The sequence below is a fragment of the Talpa occidentalis genome, unplaced genomic scaffold, assembly GCF_014898055.3.
Source record: "Talpa occidentalis isolate TD23 unplaced genomic scaffold, MPIMG_talOcc4v2.1 talOcc4.14, whole genome shotgun sequence".
NCBI classification, from domain to species: Eukaryota; Metazoa; Chordata; class Mammalia; order Eulipotyphla; family Talpidae; genus Talpa; species Talpa occidentalis.
The window spans coordinates 57443136-57463986 of NW_023601433.1; the positions used below are offsets into that span (position 1 = coordinate 57443136).

Consider the following 20851-nt stretch of genomic DNA (forward strand, 5'->3'; position numbering starts at 1 on the left):
CCCCCAACTTTGGTCTGTACCCCAGCTCTTGTATGCAAAAAATAAATAAATAAATAAATACAAATCTACAAGTCCTATCACATACTCAACTACTTGGAAGTTGTCAGCCTGCAGAGCAATGGAGCAACATTTTTTTTAAAGGATTTATTTATTTATACATACAAGAACTGGGGTGTAAGCCAGAGGTGCTAGGGGTGAGAGGATTCACCAGAGACAGAGTGAGGAGCAGAGTAGGTAGATAGATGGACTGAAATACATTGCTGAGGGGAGCAGCGGTTGAGGCACGAGAGGTCTGCTACACCATGTGGGTTAGCTCCCTGGCCAGACTGAGGATCGAATACATGCTGTAGTGGCTGGCAATAGCTTGATAGCACTGTCTTTAAACCCTGAGCCACCAAGGAGGCCCTGGAGCAACTTTTGTAACACAGCTAAAGAACAAGTTCAAAGGCCATGTCTTGTGACAAAGGGGTGCAATTTCCCAGGATGCTGCATACACTTTAAGTCAATGATTTGTCTATAAGGTTGGGTTCCCAGTAAAACATGCAGATTGATCTCCATCTCAGAATTGGCTTCTTGAGAAACTGAAGCTGTGACATGTGGTTATATAAAACTGAGTTTTATTTTTCCAAAATGAAAGACTAAGGGGTTAAACATGCACAGAGGCAAATGAACAGGGGTTCATTATAGAAATGTTAAAGGCCTTCAAACATATTGAAAGAACAGCAAGAGAGCAAAACCCAAGGTATGAGTTTCAAAATTCAGGCAGTGTTCAACATTATTAGTGGCTACAAAATGGTCAGATAATGCTAGAACTGAAATGTCTCATAGATTTGGCATCTTAAAAATCCCTAATAAGGGCCTCCCCGGTGGCGCAGCGGTTGAGCGCTTGGTTGCGAAGCTGCCCGCGCCCTCTGCGACGCAGGTTCGATCCCCGGCTGCTCCCCGGCCACCAGAGGAGGGTCCCACATGGCGCGCAGACCTCTCCTGCCGCCCGCTGCTCCCCTCAGCAGTGTACTTCGGTCCCTCTGCCTGCTCTGCTCCCCGCTCTGGTTCTGGTGAATTCTCTCACCCTCCCGCGCTTCTGACTGTACCCAGTGCATGTATAAACAAACAAACAAACAAACAAATAAATAAATAAAACATGCCTCTATTAAAAAAAAAAAATCCCCAATAATCTCAGGACAGAAGTGTTCATGGAGAAAATATAGGCACTCTACTACCCAGCACCTACCATCTAGCAGATTGTTATTCACCCGAAACACTGTATTTCAGTTCTTTTTAAGACTTTTTTAAAAACTGAGTGTCAATTATTTTCAAGTTTTGGAAGAGTCCTTGTAGGTGGAATGCAGAGTCTATGAGAAATTCCCAATTTATTGGGAGAAGCATATAAACTCAAATATTAAATGTACTGATAGGTACAAGAATAGAGAAACTGAAAGAGGTATATACAGGACAATGAGGGGAATGAAGGAACACTCCAGAAGCTTGAGGGAGCTCGGAGAAGAAAAAAATGACATATTTAAGAAACTGAGTAGATGAGTCATTACAACTCGGCTACCCACCCGCTGATAGTGGTTTAGCAGTAGGATGAGTTTGATTTGCAAAATAAAACTTCGAGAAATGTATATACAATATTTAAAAATCAAACTATATGTCACAAAAACTCCCGATTTCTGGCAACTTGGAAAGATACAGAAACACTTGGTTGGGCTGGGAGAAGACCGTACCCCATACCTTCAGCCTGCTTCGCTAATTTAAGGTACTTGCTTGGTCTCTGTAGAAAACTAAGCTCTCTCTTTGACACATCACAGTTGCCAATTGTAAGCAAACTGACAAACCGCGGACCACCCACAGGCCACCTGGTTTTTTTGGTTTTTTTTTTTTGGAATCAGGGCAGGACATTTTTTGGTAATGGTTGAATTTTAAAAATACATTGTATTAAATATTCCTGATCTTGATTAAATGTTCTGCTGCCCCTAAAATTTTTACACCGAGGCCAGCACTCACTCGTCTCATTCCAGGCCCTGCCCTATTGTGAAGGACTTAGATTGACCAATCTAGATTTGATGTCATCTATACAGTGGTAAACAGCTCCAATTCTTTTACTTTTTGAGCAGAGGCAAGAAAGGCTCAGATGTGCGTTTTGGGCACAACTTAAGTTCCCACGTCACTTAAATTCCCACGTCCCAAAATCCCTCCCTACAGCTCTTTCCGGTTCTCATTTCTCTCTACCTCGCGCCATTTCGATTTCATCTCGCGGCCTCCCTTTTTGTCCTGAACCACTGACAGTCCCGTCTCCCTTCTCCACGTGCGCACCCCACAGAAATGCCTAAAGCACCTTAACTTCTCCGGGCGCGGCTTCTCCTGGCTTCACACCGCGTTTCCTTCATCCTCCCAGGCCCATGAGTCGATACCGATACCATCGCTCAGCTCCAATGGGGCGGGGCTTCCTTAACTCTGCATTCGGCTAGTGCTGCCTCACCCCGGCGACCGTCCAGCGGGAGGCGGAGCGAGTCCAAAATGGCGGCTCTCAGGCTGGCGCGCTCCGTGCTGCTGAGGCTTTGAGGTGGTCGCCAGTGGTCGGGGGGACGATTTCCCCGCCGCAGGGGCCCTAGAGAATGAATCGGGGGCTCTGCTAAGGTTAGGCGGTGGGGGTGGAGAGAAGTGGCAGCAAGGGCTGCGGTGGAATCCACGGAGCGGGATGTGCGAGAGTTACTCCAGGTCGTTGTTGAGGGTCTCGGTGGCGCAGATCTGCCAGGCGCTGGGCTGGGATTCGGTGCAACTCAGCGCCTGCCACCTCCTCACGGACGTGCTGCAGCGTTATCTGCAGCAGTTGGGACGGGGCTGCCATCGGTACTCTGAGCTCTGTGAGTACCGGGCTGGGTGCGGGAGGGCTGCCTCTGACCAGTCACGAGTGACACCTCCAGTCTCCCCTTCGCTATCTCAGCGTCTCCGAGGGGTTCGTCCGTCATCCCCTAGCCCGAGATCGGGTATCTTCAGGGCCCCTCACACCCCACCACTCCACTCCCTCTGGAAACTCCAGTCATCCCTTGGGTGCTTCTTCCTCATCCGCTAACTTCCCGCCTCCAGCCCGGAGCCCTGTCTCCGCTTCCAGCTCCACACACACTTCTTCTCAGATCTGAAACGTGCATCGGTCTGTCTCATCGTCTCTTCTTTGCTGCGTGTGGAGCAACCTCCAGAATGCCTTACAGCCTCTTTCACTTTGGTCCTTTTCCTCCCTTGCCCGCAAACTACTACAACTAGTTGTCACAGGCGCTCCGTCTACCGGCCGTTTCTTACAAGACTGGCCATTCTTCAACTCATAACACATACTCGTTGACAGCTCTGCTCTGGGAGGGACACTGCCTTTTTTTCCCTGTATCTGTTCATTTTGTGGACGTTGTCTCTACTTACTCTTTGCGAAGGCTAACTTTGTTAGTTTCACTTAGATCGACTTACACTTGCATCTCAGTTATCCATCTATTTCCTGCTTTATGTTTTTATGTCGGGGGCTATCAGAGTGTGGTAAAGGGATCATAGGGAATTTGCAAGGTTGCCCAGGCAGTCTGGTCTACAGTATGTGGTTGTTTTTTTTTTTTAAAGATTTATTTATTTATGCATGCAGGAGCTGGGGTACAGGCCAGAGATGCGGGGGGTAGAGGGGAGGGTGAGAGGATTCACCAGAGGCAGAGTGGGGAACAGAACGGGCAGACTGACTGAAATACAATGCTGAGGGGAACAGCGGATGAGTCAGGAGAGATCTGCTGTACGATGTGGGTTAGCCAACTGACAGGGATCGAACTCGTGCTGTAGTGGCTACGGATAGCTTCATAGTGCGGTGTTTAGCCCCTTGCACCATCAGGGAGGCCCCAGTGTGATTTTTGTTAAGTGAATGTCCAGTAATGTCTATAATTGGTTGCATTTAATAACTTGGAATATTTAAATCCACACATCATCTCATTGATATGAAGTGTGTGTGTGTACTGAAAACTACCAAGGACTTAAATTTAAGGTAATTATTGTTAAGGTAATAAGCTGGAGAACTGAGTGAAGTGTTTTAGAGAATATTCTGTTTTGTTGAAGTGCCTCCTGGATTGAAGAATTCAGACCAACAGATACACCTGTACTTCATTCCAGCTTCCATAGTGTGGCTAAAATAATCTGTCCATAACACAAATCTGATTGTTCATTCTTAAAAACATTTCAGTTTTTCTTCATTGGTTACAGGGTGAAAATCTAAACTCTTAGACAACACACAGTTCCCTTTGTGTACTAGCATTGTTCTTATCTTCTGCCATCCCAATTTGCAGCAAGCTGAACTTTCTTTTCTGAAACATTTTAAGTAGTCCATTCCTATATGCATGCTGTTTCATAGCATGTCCTTTGCCTCCTTATCCACCCAGGAATCCCCTGACTACTTATGTTTTAAGATTCACTTGTCATTTGCTTCAGGCTATCCACTGATAATTCTATGCATATTTCTGTTATGTTATTTAACAACTTGTTTTGTAATTATTTGTGTATGTCACACACCCTCTCTTCTGTCTTCCTCAGGAGAAAACTGTATTACATATAATTGTGTTTTGTAATCTTGTATTATAGTGGGAACCCTGGAAATAGATGTGAATAAATGAATGAATTGATTATCCACTACCATAGTAGCTATTTAATCACTTCACATTTTGAGTTCTAAAAGTGTATTTTTTGAATGCTTGGCTTCACTGATACTTTTTTTTTTTTTTTAGAGAGAGATTCATTTATGCACACAAGAGCTGGGGTGTAGGCCAGAGGTGCAGGGTGGTGGGGGATGAGAGGATTCACCAGAGACGGAGCGGGGAGCAGAACAGACAGATGGACTGAAATACATTGCTGAGGGGAGCAGTGGGTGAGACAGGAGAGGTCTGCTGTGCCATGTGGGTAGCTCCCTGGCCAGGGATCGAGCTAGTGCTGCAATGGCTGCATAGAGCTTCATAGTGCTGAGGCCCAATACTTTCAATGTAAATTTGGAACTGCCAGATAACTCTCATGCATTGTCATCTTAAAGTATATCACCAGCATATTACTCTCAGGGCTTTTGCTTCTTTTCCCTCATACCCCCTTCCTGGTTCTTGAGTATACTGTTACATTTTATGCATAGTCCAAATTATATTTTTGCTACCAAGTTCCTTGGTAGGTATTAGATAATCAAAATGTCCCCTGAATACAGTTACCTTTCCTGCCTTATACACAGAATCAGAATATGTACAGACATGCCAAGCAGCAAGTATTCCATAGTCATCAAGTGATCATCCTTATACATTGATGTGACTCTCTTTCCTAATTACCCAATTTCTGTAGTCAGTTTTCTTGCTTTTAGTGAAAGTACAATTATCAAGTTTATTCTTCTCCATCATGGTTAAGGGACTTTTTAAAAATGCTAATTATTGGGCCGCACTGGTGGGGCAGGCAGTTGAGCACCGTACGGTGAGGCTGTCCGCAGTCTCTGCAGCGCAGGTTTGATCTCGGCAGCCCCGTGAGGGTCCCACATGGTGCGGGGGACCTCTCCTGTCTCGCCTGCTGCTCCCCTCAGCAGTGTGTTTCGTCAGTCTGCCTGTTTTGTTCTCTGCTCTGTCCCTGGTGAACCCTCTCACCCTCCCGCACATCTGGCCTGTATCCCTGTTCTTGTATAAAAATAAATAAATCTTTAAAAAAAAAAGCTAATTATTGGTATATTTACTAGTTACAGATTTTTAGGGATTTTTTTTCTATCTTATCCTTATTTTAGACTTGAATTCTGTAACCTCAGGTTACTACTATGCAGTCTTGTACTCTGCTCCTTTAAATCCTGTTTTTTTCTTTTTGACATTTATTGAACCCCACTTATGAAATAAGAGCACTGTGCTAAGTGTTGAAGATATAAATTACTAAGGCACAATCTGCCCATAAGATGTGTAGAAGGTTGTCAAAATGTCAAGAAAAATAAATTGATGGTATTTGTTCCTTTTTAAAAACAAGTTCTCAAGTTAAAGCAGATATCAGAAGTTTCTATTAATTCAACAAATAAAATGTTAGATTTGCCTCAGGTAATGATTTGTCAAAGCATTCAGGGCAGATGTTTCTGTATGTATTGTACTGTGTATTGATGTGTGTATGTGCACTGATAGCAGGTGCTAAATCTTTCAGAATGATTTTTCAGGACTAGTACTGTGACTTAATTATAAAGTATAGCAATAAAGGAATGGAGTTGGTTGTAGACTATGGGTTCCCTGGCAAGAATACTTCACATAAATGATGGGATCTGAATTTAACTCTGAAGTATGATTGTACAAAGGTGGAGAGCATTCTGGGTTAGAGAAAAGCATAATTTAAGATATTCAAAAGGGATTAAGATTAAAGCATGATTAAAAGTGTCAGTGTGAAGACCAGCTTAACATGTGGAGGCAGTTCATTTGAAGGGTGCTAGAGGAAATGTTAAGCAGTGAATTCAGATTAGAGACAGACTTAATAGGCAGAAAAATTAAAATATGTAGTAGTAATACTGCAGACTCCTGAGGAAGAGAAAGTGATATTTTAAGAAAATTGTGCTGTTATTGTAGTACAAGAGAGATTCAAGTGGGGAGAACTTGAAACTCTACTGAGATAATGTTAGTAGGAATAGAGAGGTAGAAAAAAAAAAATGCCCAAATGTATGGCCAAGAAAGGTATGTGCGAGGAAGTACCAGAAGCTCTTGGACTGAAATTGCAAGGCATATGGAGGAATTCAAGATGATCATGTTTTTTAGACTGAGAAAATAACGATGCTTTTAATGGGAATAGAAGAGTTAAAATGCATATCTTTATCATTAAGAGAAAGAATGAGTATTGGTTTTATTTATTCCTTTTTTTATACATCATAGTAAGAACTCATACTTCCAGAAAAAGGCAAAGACTACAGAAGTGTTTGTAGAAGTAAAAGTCTCCTGTTTACCTTCTCTTCAACTGCAGCTTTCACTCTCTCTTTTAAATTGTTAACAGAAATTTCCTGTGTGTGAGCAAGCATGTTTAATTTTTACAAATTTTGGATTATCCTTCGTTTTTTAGATGATTTAATTTCAGATATACTGAGAAGAGTTTAGTTAAAAAAAAAAAAAACCCTTAGGGTAGTGGAAATCAGGAGCTCACATTTTCCTAGAAGTTTTAAAATGTGGAAAACTTAAGTCACACTCTTATTTAACTTTCTTTTTATTGCTATCCATTTTATATGATATCTTATTTCATTTAAAATTTATATGTAGGCCTCCCGGGTGGCGCAGCGGGTTGAGCACAGTGCTGTGAAGCTGTCCGCAGCCTCTGCAGTGCCGGTTTGATTCCCAGCTGGCCAGAGAGATTCCCACATGGTGTGGCAGACCTCTCCTGTCTCGCCCGCTGCTCCCCTCAGCAGTGTCTTCGGTCCATCTGCCTATTCTGCTCCCTGCTCTGTCTCTGGTGAATTCTCTCACACACACACATACCGCGACACCTCTGGCCTGTACCCCAGTTCTTGTATGCATAAATAAATAAATCTTAAAAAAAGAAATTTTTTAAAAAGTGACATGCCTAAAAAAAAAAATAAAATTTATATGTAAGTTACCTTTATGATCTAAGTCCATTCTTTAAATTTTCTTAGATTTAGAAATTGGTTCAGAGTATAATTAATTCATAAATATTTATTGAATGCCAACTTCATGTCACCCACTGTCTTAGGTACCAGAGATACGTCATTGATCAACAGAGATGATGTAATGAACATATACTTAGTATACAGCATTCTTGTTTTTTGGTAAAAGATAGTAATAGTATTTATTGGTTATTTACTTTGTGTCAGCCACTGTTCTAGATGCCTTTGACTATATCTCCAAGTAACTTTTGATATTTGTTTTACATTAGCTGATTGTTAGTATGAAGTGTGTGGTGTTTTGGTTGGCTGTCAGATCGTATTTAAAATCAACTTATAGAATCAGCTTTTTAATATTTAAGTAATGTAACATTCTGTTTAAAAACTATTACATTCTTTCCAATAAATAGGTCTTAAATATATAGTATATTTGATTCTGAGCTACTTATCTATTTAATGCCTTTTTCTTAATAGTTTAAAAAATATTCATGGAATTTTTAAAAAATAATTTGCTTTTCTTTTGACTTTGTTTCAGATGGCCGAACAGACCCAATTTTGGATGACGTTAGTGAAGCTTTCCAGCTTATGGGGGTTAGTCTACATGAACTAGAAGACTATATACACAACATTGAACCTGTCACTTTCCCCCATCAAATTCCTTCATTTCCTGTTAGTAAGAACAATGTACTTCAGTTTCCTCAACCTGGAAGTAAAGATGCAGAGGAAAGAAAAGAGTACATTCCTGACTACATGCCACCCATTGTGTCTTCTCAAGAAGGTTTGTGATTTATTTTTGTTTCTTGCTCTTATATTTGTAACTGTTTTAGTGAATTTTTAATCTTCTTAGTTTCCCTGACTGAATTATATAAAATGCTATGCCAGCATCTAATTCTAGAAATGCAATAAAAATATTTTAATGTTATTTACAAGTTATTCTAACTTTTGAGCCAACTAACTGCAGCTGATATCACCAAAGCTGTGGCATAATCAAAGTTGTGTCGAATGAGGCATTTATTTCCTTGGTAAATTTTAAGTAGTGGAGAACAGAATGTAACCATAGAGAGAAGTTTTTCAATAGACATGGTATGTGAGAACAAGGAGGCTATTACACAAAATAGAAAACCTTTGAAATGAAGGAAAAATTGGGGTAGCTTTTTTCCTCATTAATGTGAGGTAGTATTGCAAACAGTGAGTGAACATTTACTAAAATTATGCAGACTTAGTTCCATTTTTTATGATGAATAGAAATGTTGACTGTTTGATCATATAAAATTTTTGATCAGAATCATAACTAATTAGGCACAGTAGTCAGTCACAGCAGAGTTCCTTTATTCCTGTGTGATTTTACATGTTGCTCATTTAGATTTACTAATATTCTGAAGAGATAAATAATTTGAGGTCTCTAATACAAGTACAAAATATTTTTCATATAAAAAGTGGAAAATTACAAGTCATTTCTCATTTTAATTCTGAAACCGTGTGTGTACTTCAAGACAATGAAAGTGTTGGCAGAAATAATGTATTTGTGGATTTTTTAAATTATAGTGAAATATACATAACACTAACCATTTATACTATTTTTAGGGTAGTACATTTTTGTGGCATTAAGTACATTCTTGTGTTACGTCATTGTCACCTCCACACTTTTTCATCCTCTGAATTCTGTAACCATTAAACAAAAATCCCCTATTCCCCCTACACTTAACTTATGGCATCCCTCATTTAGTTTCTGTTTCTTAATCTGACTACTTTAGATGCCTCATATAAAAGGAATCTCTCTTAACTTCTGACTGGTTTACTTCACTCAATATGTCTTCAGTGTTGATCCATGTTGCAGCATATTCCAGAATGTCCTTCTTTTTTTTTTTTTTTTTTTAATTTTTTTTTTTTTTTAATAGAGGCATGCTTTATTTATTTGTTTGCTGGTTTGTTTGTTTGTTTTGTTTATACATGCACTGGGTACAGTCCGAAGTGCGGGAGGGAGGGTGAGAGAATTCACCAGAGCCAGAGCGGGGAGCAGAGCAGGCAGAAGGACCGAAGTACACTGCTGAGGGGAGCAGCGGGCGGCAGGAGAGGTCTGCACGCCATGTGGGATCCTCCTCCGGTGGCCGGGGAGCAGCCGGGGATCGAACCGGCGCCGCAGAGGCCGCGCGCAGTTTCGCAACCCAGCGCTCAACCGCTGCGCCACCGGGGAGGCCCTGAATGTCCTTCTTTTTTAAGACTGAGTGACATCCCATTATGTGTATATGCCAATTTTGTTTATCCGTGCATGTACTGATAGATATTTGGGTTGTTTCACCTTTTGTCTCCTGTGCTGCTACGAACATTGTTGTCCAAATATCTGTTTGATTCCCTGATTTCAGTTCTTTTGGATGGATACCCAGAAGTAAAATTGCTGGCATAGTAATTCTATTATTTCATTTTCTTAAACATTTATTTATTTATGCATACAAGAACTGGGGTACAGGCCAGAGGTGTAGGGGGTGAGAGGATTCACCAGAGACAGAGTAGGGAACAGAACAGGCGGATTAACTGAAGTACACTGCTGAGGGGAGTAGCGGGCGAGTCAGGAGAGGTTTGCTGCACCATGTGGGTAGCTCCCTGGCCGGGGATCGAACTTGTGCTGCTGTGGCTGCTAATAGCTTCATAGGTTGTGTCTTAACCCCTTGTGCCACCAGGGAGGCCCATTATTTCATTTTTTGAGGAACATTTACACTGTTTTTCACAGTGGCTGCACCATTTTACCTTTCCACTAGCACTGCTCTAGAGTTTCAGTTTCCTGCATTTCATTGCTTATATTCTCCTGTCTGCTTTAATAGTATTTGAGTGTTGCCTATTTATTTCATAGACTAGCTTTAGACTTAGAATAAGTTGTTTTATAATCTGTATGTCACTGTTACCTCATCTAAAAAAACTGAGCAAAAACTCATGCTCAGTTGTAGGTTAATTGTGTATTGGTATATCATCATCATCAGACACTCTGGATCTTGGGTGAGTAGCCTATACTAAATAGTACTGGTGCTGTGATGAAATGTGCTGATAGTGAAGCACTTTATTTAGGTTTGTTAATAACCATAATGTGATGGACAGAATTTGCTTTAACCTTTTCAAAAATAGTTTTTTGATTTGAGTCCGACTACTTGACAACTTAGCACTTTTCTACTTAATATTCTTGGAGAATAATGAAGGTAGAAATCAGTATCACCAGTGTTTTATGTACAGTGTTCCACCAGTAAATGATCTTGAATCAAATTTTTCTATTAAACACTCTTTATCTGGTCTTTTCCATAGAAGTTCCTTTTTTCTTCTCCTTTTGAAGCCTACTGATACATTATTAACAGGAGGACTTGGAAGTCTACAGATGGTTATCAGTCATCCCCAGTTTCCCATAGTAACTGCTTAAAATTGTTTTACCTCCCCACCTTTGAATTTATTTATATGAGCATTTATTACCTTTGAGGAAATCTCACTGTTTATAATTCCCTATGTATAGGCATGCTCTTTAAACCCCACATCCCCTAGTGTCAGTGGTTTTTGATATTATAAATCTGTTTGTTACAACTTCTCTAAACATATAGTTACTTGCTTTAAAAAATGTAGCAAATGCATTTCAATATCAACATTGTCATAGGAGAGTTTCTTGGGCAAAGGCCTCATAGTAGCTAGATTGAAAAGAACTCCCTTTTCTCTTGTAGATAGGTCATGAATATCAAGTAGGCCTGGAATTTCCCTCTTTGCCTCTTTATTAAATATGATTTATTAAGCATCCTAGACATCTTCATGAAAGTAGTATATGTTACTAATCCATGATATGTCCTTTTGTATTTTAAGAATAATCTTTTATGGCTCTAAAAGTTTTTGCTGAAAGTCCACTTGAAGTACACAAAATTTGGAAGTATGCTAAGGAAACATGAATGATAATCAGATGCTGGAAGAAAACTTCAAATGTTAATAGGAGAAAACTAAAGAAAAATACAACAATATGTAAATAATTGGCACATGAGTGATTCTCAGAATCATAGGTGATTGTGAGTTTTATATCAGTAGACAGTGGTAAAATTTATAAGCCAAGATTTATGTGTATTATGAAATGGCATGTGATTGAGCCAGAACTAATGTCTTCTCCATTTAAAATATTTTAGCCCACTTTCTCTGTGTCTTTTAAAGCATTTTAAATCTTAACTATTTTGTGGTTTGCGTATCTTTCTTGTCCTAGTATATCTTCTATTTGATAGCTAAATTGTTTAATTTGGGACCTTTTTTTTGCCTTTAAATAAATTTGGATTCAGATGGGCAACATTTCATTAATCTTTATCCTGGTTTCATACACAGGCTCATTTTTGGTTCATGCATAATCTGCATTTATTTATTTAGATTTATTTAATTATTTTTCATAAATTGATAAATTGATAAGCTCTAACAAACTCAGCACTCAAAACCAGTGCTAGGACTTCAATAATAATTTACACTTAACCATTTGGTCCCTCTTGTTTTACTTTTATAGCACAGAAGTAATATATAATAAAATTCTCAAAGTGATATGGTTATTGTATTTATTTATTTATTATTTATTTTTTAAGCAATATTTGCTTTCCCCCCACCCCCTCAGGTTGAGTCCCCATAGAACTGCCTTCCCCAAGGCACCCATGCACCATCACCACAGTCCCCTGTGCTCCTTCCTCCTTTCCTCTGATTCCTCTCCCTCCTCCTCCCCTGCAGGATGTCTCTGATTTATAATTGTCTTTTTTTGCTTTGTTGTGTTTTGTACTGTTACTAATTTTTTTTACACTGATGTCTTATTTGGTTCCCCTATATTCCTGTTATGAGTGAAAATATCCGATATTTTTCTTTTTCCTTCTGGCTTATTTCACTGAGCATAATTCCAGTCAGAAATGGGCAGAAGAACTTAAAAGACATTTCTCCAAAGAGGAAGTGCAAATGGCCAACACGCATATGAAAAAAATGTTCAACATCCCTTATAATCAGGGAAATGCAAATCAAAACCACACTGAGATAACACCTTACACCAGTGAGATGGCACATATCATAAAAACAAACAACAACAAATATTGACGAGGAGGTGGTGAAAAAGGAGCTCTCCTACATTGCTGGTGGGAGTGCAAACTGGTCCAACCACTATGAAAAGCTGTCTGGAGGTTCCTCAGTCTACTAAAAATGGAGTTACCATATGACCTGGCAATTCCACTATTAGGGATCTACCCAAAAGACACAAAAACATTGATTCAAAAGAACACCTGTACACCTATGTTTATTGCAGCACTATTTACAATAGGTAAAACCTGGAAACAACCCAAATGCCCAAAAATAGATAACTGGATCAAGAAAATGTGGTATAGGGCCTCCCCGTTGGCGCAGCGGTTGAGCGCTGGGTTGCGAAGCTGCCCGCAGCTCTTCCGCGGCGCCATTCGATCCCCGGCCGCGGGGCGAGGGTCCCACTTGGTGCGCAGACCTTTCCTGCCGCCCGCTGCTCCCCTCAGCAGTGTACTTTGGTCCTTCTGCCTGCTCTGCTCCCCGCTCTGGCTCTGGTGAATTCTCTCACCCTCCCGTGCTTCTGACTGTACCCAGTGTTTGTATGAATTAATAAATAAATAAATCTTTAAAAAAAAAAAAAAGAAAATGTGGTATACATACACAATGGGATATTATTCAGCAATCAGAAAAGATAAACGCAATCCATTCGCAGCAACATGGATGGAGCTAGAAGGAATTATGGTTATCATATTTAAATACTTCCAAAGAAATGTAATAAGACATCAGGCCTCCCTGGTGGCACAAGGGGTTAAGTCTCAGCACTATGAAGCTATTCACAGCCACTGCAGCACAAGTTTGATCCCTGGCCAGGGAGCTGACCCACATGGCACAGCAGGCCTCTCCTTTCTACTCCCCTCAGCAGTGTAATTTCAGTCCATCTGCCTGATTTGCTCCCCACTCTGTCTCCTGTGAATCTTCTCACCACCCCACACCTCTGGCCTACACCCCAGCTCTTGTATGCAAAAATAAATAAATCTTAAAAAAAAGAAATGTAATAAGACATCAGATTTATGTTGAGTAGTGAAGCAGTATGAAAGAAAGTGATATAAATACAGACGTCTATCTAAAATTGATAGAATAAATTTTTGAGTTTCTTCTAGATTGGAAAAAAAGAACCTTATTTCATTGGTGGTTTTATGCAGTATAAACTAATACAAATTTAAAAAGGAAAATGCAGTAAGCCTTGAATGCCACTTTTGTTTTTTCAGTTTATACTTACAGATTCCTTAAAGAGCAAAAATATTGCTGATTCATAAGATATGCATATATTTCATAAGGATACAATAGATGATAGGCAGTATGATAAGATGCTTATCAAAATCTTTCCCTGTGTTCAGGGAGAAAGGATATATAATGCAGTCCTGTGGTTACAGTTTTTTAATGTAGTCATATAAACCAGCTTAATAAATCATTTGCAGTTTAAAATCTTTTTCTTTATGGGCACAGCATGTTAGAAAGTTCCTCGTAGTCTGTCTAGTGGTACAAAGCATAGTATCGACATGAAAAACTTTAATAACAACACCTGCTTGCCAGGTTCTTTCTTTTCTTTTAGTTTTCTTAAGAACCACCCACAGATGGGGCCAGACTTTGGTCATAAAATATTGTTAGTGCAATACTGTCATGGGACTACCTTCTTATAAATCCTTCAGCTTGATTCATGTCAAAAAATCATTTAAGTTTCCATGCAACACTCTAAGAATAGAAAACCTGAAAGGGTAGCAGGTTGTAGTAGAAAAAAACTTGAGCTTCGTGGAACCTTCCAAACAGGACTCAACTAGTTATTGAGTTAACAGTCTTACCAAGTTACTTTACCTTCTGAATCTTATATTCTTTATCTGTAAAAAAGATATTATAATGCATGGATGATGAGATATTTTGTGAAACATTTATATGAAACAAGAGTGGTGTTTAATGCAGAAGACAAAATAATGAATGTTCTCGTTATTTTACCTAACTCACTCTTAAGGAATTTACTATTGAGTTGAAATATTGATACAATATACATTTATGAAGTGATGCTACAATAAAAATAAAAGTGTTAATCCTATGCTTAGTCTGTTGATAGATCCAAAATATTTGCAAGAGAAAGAGAAGCCATTCATTTCATTTACTTTGTTGCATCTGGTATAGGAAATATATCAACCTCAACAGACTTGGCATTAGGGTTTCTATTTTTTGGTAAGATTTGTTTTATTTATTTATGCATACAAGAGCTGGGGTTTAGGCCAGAGGTGCCAGGGGGGTGAGAGGATTCACCAGAGACAGAGTGGGGAGCAAAACAGGCAGATTGACTGACATACACTGCCGAGGGGAGAAGCAGGTGAGACAGGAGATGTCTGCTGCACCATATGGATTAGCTCCCTGGCTGGGGATTGAGCTCATGCTGCAGTGGCTGCTGATAGCATCATAGTATACATCTTAACCCCTTGCACCACCAGGGAGGCCTGGCGTTTCTATTTTTTTTTTTTCAGTAGGCTTTATTTTTTGGAATAGTTTTAGATTTACAGAAAAACTGAGATGATACTATAGAATTCCTTTTTATTTTGAAGCCAGTTTCCTCACCTTATTGATATCTTACATTAGTATAGTGCATTTGGTATAGTTAATGAACCAATCATGATATATTTTTATTAACTAAAGCATATTATTTTTAGTTTTTCCCTAAAACACTGTATTTCTTTCATTGCTTTAGTTGGCCTGTCATTTTAGGCTTCTGCTGCCTGTGACATTTTCTTAGATTTCCATGTTTTTGATGACTATGACAGTTTTTAAAAGATTTATTTATTTATTTTATTTATACAATAGCTGGGGTACAGTCCGGAGGCGTAGGAGGATGAGAGGATTCACCAGAGACAGAGTGGGGAGCAGAACAGGCAGACAGTCCAAAAGCACTGCTGAGGGAGCAGCGGGCGTGGCAGGAGAGGTCTGCTGCACCATGTGGTAATCTCCCTGACCAGTGGGGATCGAACCGGCACTGTAGAGGCTGCGGACAGCTTCACAGCGCTGTGCTCAACCCCCAGCACCACTGGGGAGGCCCAACTATGACAGTTTTGAGGAGTACTGGTCAGATAAATGATAGAATACCCCTGTATTGGAATTTATCTGTATTTTTTCTTGTGATCAGACTGGAGTTATGAGTTTTGGGGAAAACCACAGTGGTAAAATACCATTTCCAGTGCTTCCTATCAAGGGTACATACTATCAACATGATTTATCACTTGTTGATGTTGACCTCAGTCACCTGGCTGAGGAAGTGTTGTCAGGTTTTTCTCCCTTCCCTTACTGTCCTCTGTGGAAAGAAGTCATTGTGCACAGCACACTTGCGTGTTACATGACCCCTTTTTGAAGGTAGAGCATCTTTATAAGCTATTCTGTAGAAATAATTTTGAACTCTTCTGGATTTGTCTCCTCTTCCTTAAGTGTTTCTGTTTTTATCATGAACATTCGCAGGTTTAAAGTAATTGACAAAAGTAGCACAAACATTTTAAAAATCAAATGTTGCCAAAGCATATTAGGTATAAAATAAAGCAGTATATTAGGTATATAATGAAAGGTGGGCTTTCCACTTACTTTAGACTCCCATTTCCCAAGAATAATCTTGTTTAATAGGTGTGCAGCCTCTGAGATCTTTTCATGTTTGCTTAGACTGAAGAATCTGTTCCTCTTTAATACCTATTATTTATTTATTTCTCAAGCTGTTACAATCTGACTTCTATTCCCATCTTTTTCCTGAAACAGTTCTCACTGAGATCACCAATTGACTTACCAGCTAACTGACTGATCTAAGGGAAATTGTGATCTTTTGGGGAGATATAACTTATTGAGTTATTACAGGGCAGATAACTTTTTAACCACTGCCCAGTTCAAGATGTAAGGCTTTATCAACTATCCTAGAAGCTTCTTCATGTACCCAACCTGAGATTTGATTAGAGCTCAGTTTGCTACCGTTGGCAAAACATTTATGGTGCTGTGTTCCCTCATCAGAAGGTCTGATGATATTCTGTCATTTTTTTTTTTTTTAAACTTTATTTTTTTTTTTATTATTATTATTTTTTTATTTATTTATACATGCACTGGGTACAGTCAGAAGCGCGGGAGGGCGAGAGAATTCACCAGAGTCAGAGCGGGGAGCAGAGCAGGCAGAGGGACCGAAGTACACTGCTGAGGGGAGCAGCGGGCGGCAGGAGAGGTCTGCGCGCCACGTGGGACCCTCCTCTGGTGGCTGGGGAGCAGCCGGGGATCGAACCGGCACTGCAGAGGCTGCAGGCAGCTTCGCAACCCAGCGCTCAATCACTGCGCCACCAGGGAGGCCCCTGTCATTTTTTTTTATTTCATTCTTTAGTTAGAATAATTTTGTAAGGAAATTCTTTCCCCTGTCTAGTATTTAGTTACTCAGTGATACAGTTCATACAGGGAAAACAGGATATATCCTTCATTTTATATACCCAGTTTTTAAGATAAGGAAGTGTCATTCCTATGTGACAAGTTAGTGTTTTCAAAAAGTAGGTAATTGGGCCTCCCCGGTGGCGCAGCGGTTGAGCGCTGGGTTGCGAAGCTGCCCGTGGCCTCTGCGGCGCCAGTTCGATCCCCGGCTGCTCCCCGCCACCGGAGGGGGGTCCCACATGGCGCACAGACCTCTCCTGCCGCCCGCTGCTCCCCTCAGCAGTGTACTTCGGTCCTTCTGCCTGCTCTGCTCCCCGCTCTGGCTCTGGTGAATTCTCTCACCCTCCCGCACTTCTGACTGTACCCAGTGTATGTATAAACAAACAAACAAATTAATAAATAAATAAAAAAAAAAAACAGAGTTTTTAAAAAAAAAAAAAAAGTAGGTAATTAAGAATTCATAAATTTAAACATCATTAATATTCTTACTTTCATTGTAGCTCAGATTATCCCATCTCTTACCAGTGGCAGAGGCTTCAGTCTGACTTCTGAGTCCTTTTCACATGATCCTAGTAGTCTTTGACAGCATCCTATTTGTTGTATCAAACTGTTCCAGGCTTATCTTGTATATTCTTGCCCCACACTTGGAATTAATCATTTTCTTAAGGAGCCCTGGTTTCTTGGGAAATGGCATTTCAAATGTACTATCTTGGCATCTGAAATACTTATTACAATGGTGTAGCCATTGTTTCTCGGCAATAACTAATTTTATATTCATAATATACATCTAGATGTGTGTGGATAAGTTGGTAAACAGACAGATAATAGGGTATGTCATGAGTTCATTCAGATTTTTCCAATTCAAATTCAGGAAGATAGGGTTTCTACTTTTTAAGTTCCATCAGTAAATACTTTTGTCCATAACAAGAATTCTGGTTCTCAGAGATAAAGAAGATGATACAATATTCTATAGTTACTCTTTTTTTTTTTTTAAGATTTATTTATTTATACAAGCACTGGGGTACAAGCCAGAGGTGCAGGAAGGTAAGAGAATTCACCAGAGACAGAGCAGGGAGCAGAACAGGCAGTAGGACCGAAATACGTTGCTGAGGGTAGCAGCAAGTGAGAGGAGAGGTCTGCTGCTCCATGTGGGAATCTCCCTGGCTGGCTCGGAATTGAACCGGCAGTGCAGAGGCTGCAGACAGCTTCACAATGCAGCGCTCAACCCGCTGTGCCATCAGGGAGGCTTTATAATTACTCATTTTGCCATATTCTAGTAATATTGATACTTTCATTCATGAAAGTAAACAAAAACATTTTTTCTTCCGCTGTTTTATGACACATCCTAAATTTCTGATTGTAGTATCTGTACATTATCAGCTGTATAGCTGCTTTCTTGAGTTGTATCACCTCACTTCTGAGTTTTTCTAATTTTGATTTATGTTCTTTCATATCTTTTTGATCATTTTGTTGTGGAATGTAATCATTTTCATCTGTTTTTAGGGTGTGTGTTTCATGTGTACTTTGTCTATGGGGATGGTATTTTTTTCTTATAGAGACTGTGTATGTGAATATCATTTTTCTGAATACGTAGAAGGAAGCTGAGGATCATCTTTCTAACTTCGTAGTTCTCCCTCTTCTGTATTGTATAATGTTCAAGCATAGGGTAGCCTGCTTTCTTAGATTTTCTGTCTCTATTTTCTATACCAATTTTATTTGGAACTTCTCTTTCTGTAATGGTAGTTCTCCTTTCTCTCTTCTGCTCAGTTGTGATACCAATTATAACAAATTTCCTCTCAGTGGGCTCCGACCTGAGCAGAGTAGCAGAGAGTCAAATGCAAAAGACTTCACTCTTCAACCCCAATAGTTCTTGCCTCCGCGCCCTTTTACTCTCCCATCTGTCTGGAGGTCCTAGAAGATTGACCTTTTAGCTTCTCTTCTTACATTGGCTACCAGGCTTTCAGTGAATACCTGTTGACTTTTGAGGTTCTTCTCTTTTGGTCTAGTCTCCCCATTATTCTCACTACAGGCCCCTGCACAGGTAGGTATCACACCAGTCTTGTAGTTCTTGTTGATCAGTCCTCATTCTTTTCTTGTATTTTGGTGTCAATGGGTATTCTTTGGGACCTCCCTATGGTGGCTGCTCTAGTTTGATGTAGTAATTTAGGAAGATCCAAAAACTGTATTGCTACCACTGTAACTTTCTCCACAGGAACTCCTTTTTTGCTGTTTTTTCCTGTTGCTCATTCCTTGTAATGATTTCTCTAGTGACATCGTATTCTCTTAATTCTCCTTACATGAGTAATTCATTCTCTGTGCTTTTCATGAAGTCATCTTCCAAGATTCTTGTATCACTATAATGTTGGCACTCTCTACTAGTATCTTTGACTTACTGCTTTTCTTTACAGTGTGCGATATTACCTACTCTCATGGTTTCAGCTGTCATCTCTGTACTGATGCATCCCTAAACTGTATCTCCATACCACACCTTTCAGACTTTATGTCTGTTTGTCAGTACACCACTGCCTCATTTCCCATAGGCACCTCAAGTTAATGTTGCCTCATTTCCCATAGGCTATCCATAGTATCTTTCCTCAAGGCTGTCCATAGTATCTTTCCTTCATACCCTTCTATCATCTGTCATAGTCAGTCCAGCTAGAAATGTGAGCTTTGTCTTTGACCTCTGCCTCTGATCTTTCATTTCCTATTACCAACTCTATTCATTTAGTTTACTAGAAATTTCTAATATACCACCCCATCACTCCGTTCTGATCTTCCACAGTAAATTGTTAAACAAGTAAGTACATTCCATAGTACATTCCACTTTTATTAGCTGGCCCCCAAATTCCAACCAGCTTTGTGCCTAGCCCCTCCATGAGTATGTGGTTGCTGCTCCCTTAACCCTGTTGACCCCTTTCCCCTCCATTACCTTGCAGGCTGGAGTGCAAGGGTCCAGCAAAGTTTATCCTGAGTGTTGAGGGCAGTTGCCTGGAGGCAGTGTGTTGTTTCTTTTTCTTATCCTACAGCATCTAAGCTGAAAGGTTGCAGCTGAAATGGCATTAAGGGTTGATATGCAGTGACTTGCCTAGGATGTTAGCACAAATTTCTCAGTGTAAACCTACAGGGTCCTCCATGATGAGACTTCTGCCTATTTACATGTTAATTTCCTTCCCCTTATTGCTTCAGACTTTAATCTCCAGAATCATTAACTTGCTTGTGTTTCCCAGAAGGAACTATGTGCCTGAGACTGACTTATAGTTCCCTTCCTGCTCCTTGTTTCTTTTTTTGTACCCATATAATAGAAATCTCTACCATGATACTTAATATATTTTGTTATGATTATTGGTTTTATTTGTCTCCAGAACTTATACTTCTCTTTCTTCCTCTTTAAATACTAATCTCATTCTCAATTCTACCTTTTATCTCACAAAATCTAAAGTTCCTTTTCCTGAGAAGTAAATTTAGGACAGGGAGAAAGTAACTAGAGAAATTTGTTCAGAATGTTGTCAAGAGTAACATAGGTACTAAGTGACAGAAATGATAGTTAAGTTCCAGATTTCTTAGTCTTTGTCCAGTATTCTTTGCATCCTTTATTACCCTGGTTTTAGAGTATAGGTATAAAAACCGACAAGGGCTTATCGTCAAAGGTTTTTATTTTTCTTTTTTCTGCATTCTTCTTGACTGCAGTTAACTTTTTTAAAATCGTGTTTTAATAATATTTGATTATTTTACTGAGGCTACTTTTCTTAGAATTTTTTTTCTACAGCATGAATTTTAAATTCAGTTTTTTTAAATATATGTGTA

General features: G+C 39.7%; 1 protein-coding gene across 1 annotated transcript in view; it reads left to right on the top strand.

Moving 5' to 3' along the window:
- The first annotated feature begins 2495 nt into the window (after window positions 1-2495).
- TAF3 (TATA-box binding protein associated factor 3) overlaps window positions 2496-20851 on the top strand; it is a 168669-nt gene continuing 150313 nt past the window's right edge. Inside the window, exons 1-2 of the mRNA XM_054695074.1 lie at window positions 2496-2867; window positions 8148-8390. Coding sequence (XP_054551049.1) covers window positions 2702-2867; window positions 8148-8390 — 409 coding nt within the window. The 5' untranslated portion in view covers window positions 2496-2701. The remainder of the gene's footprint in view (window positions 2868-8147; window positions 8391-20851) is intronic.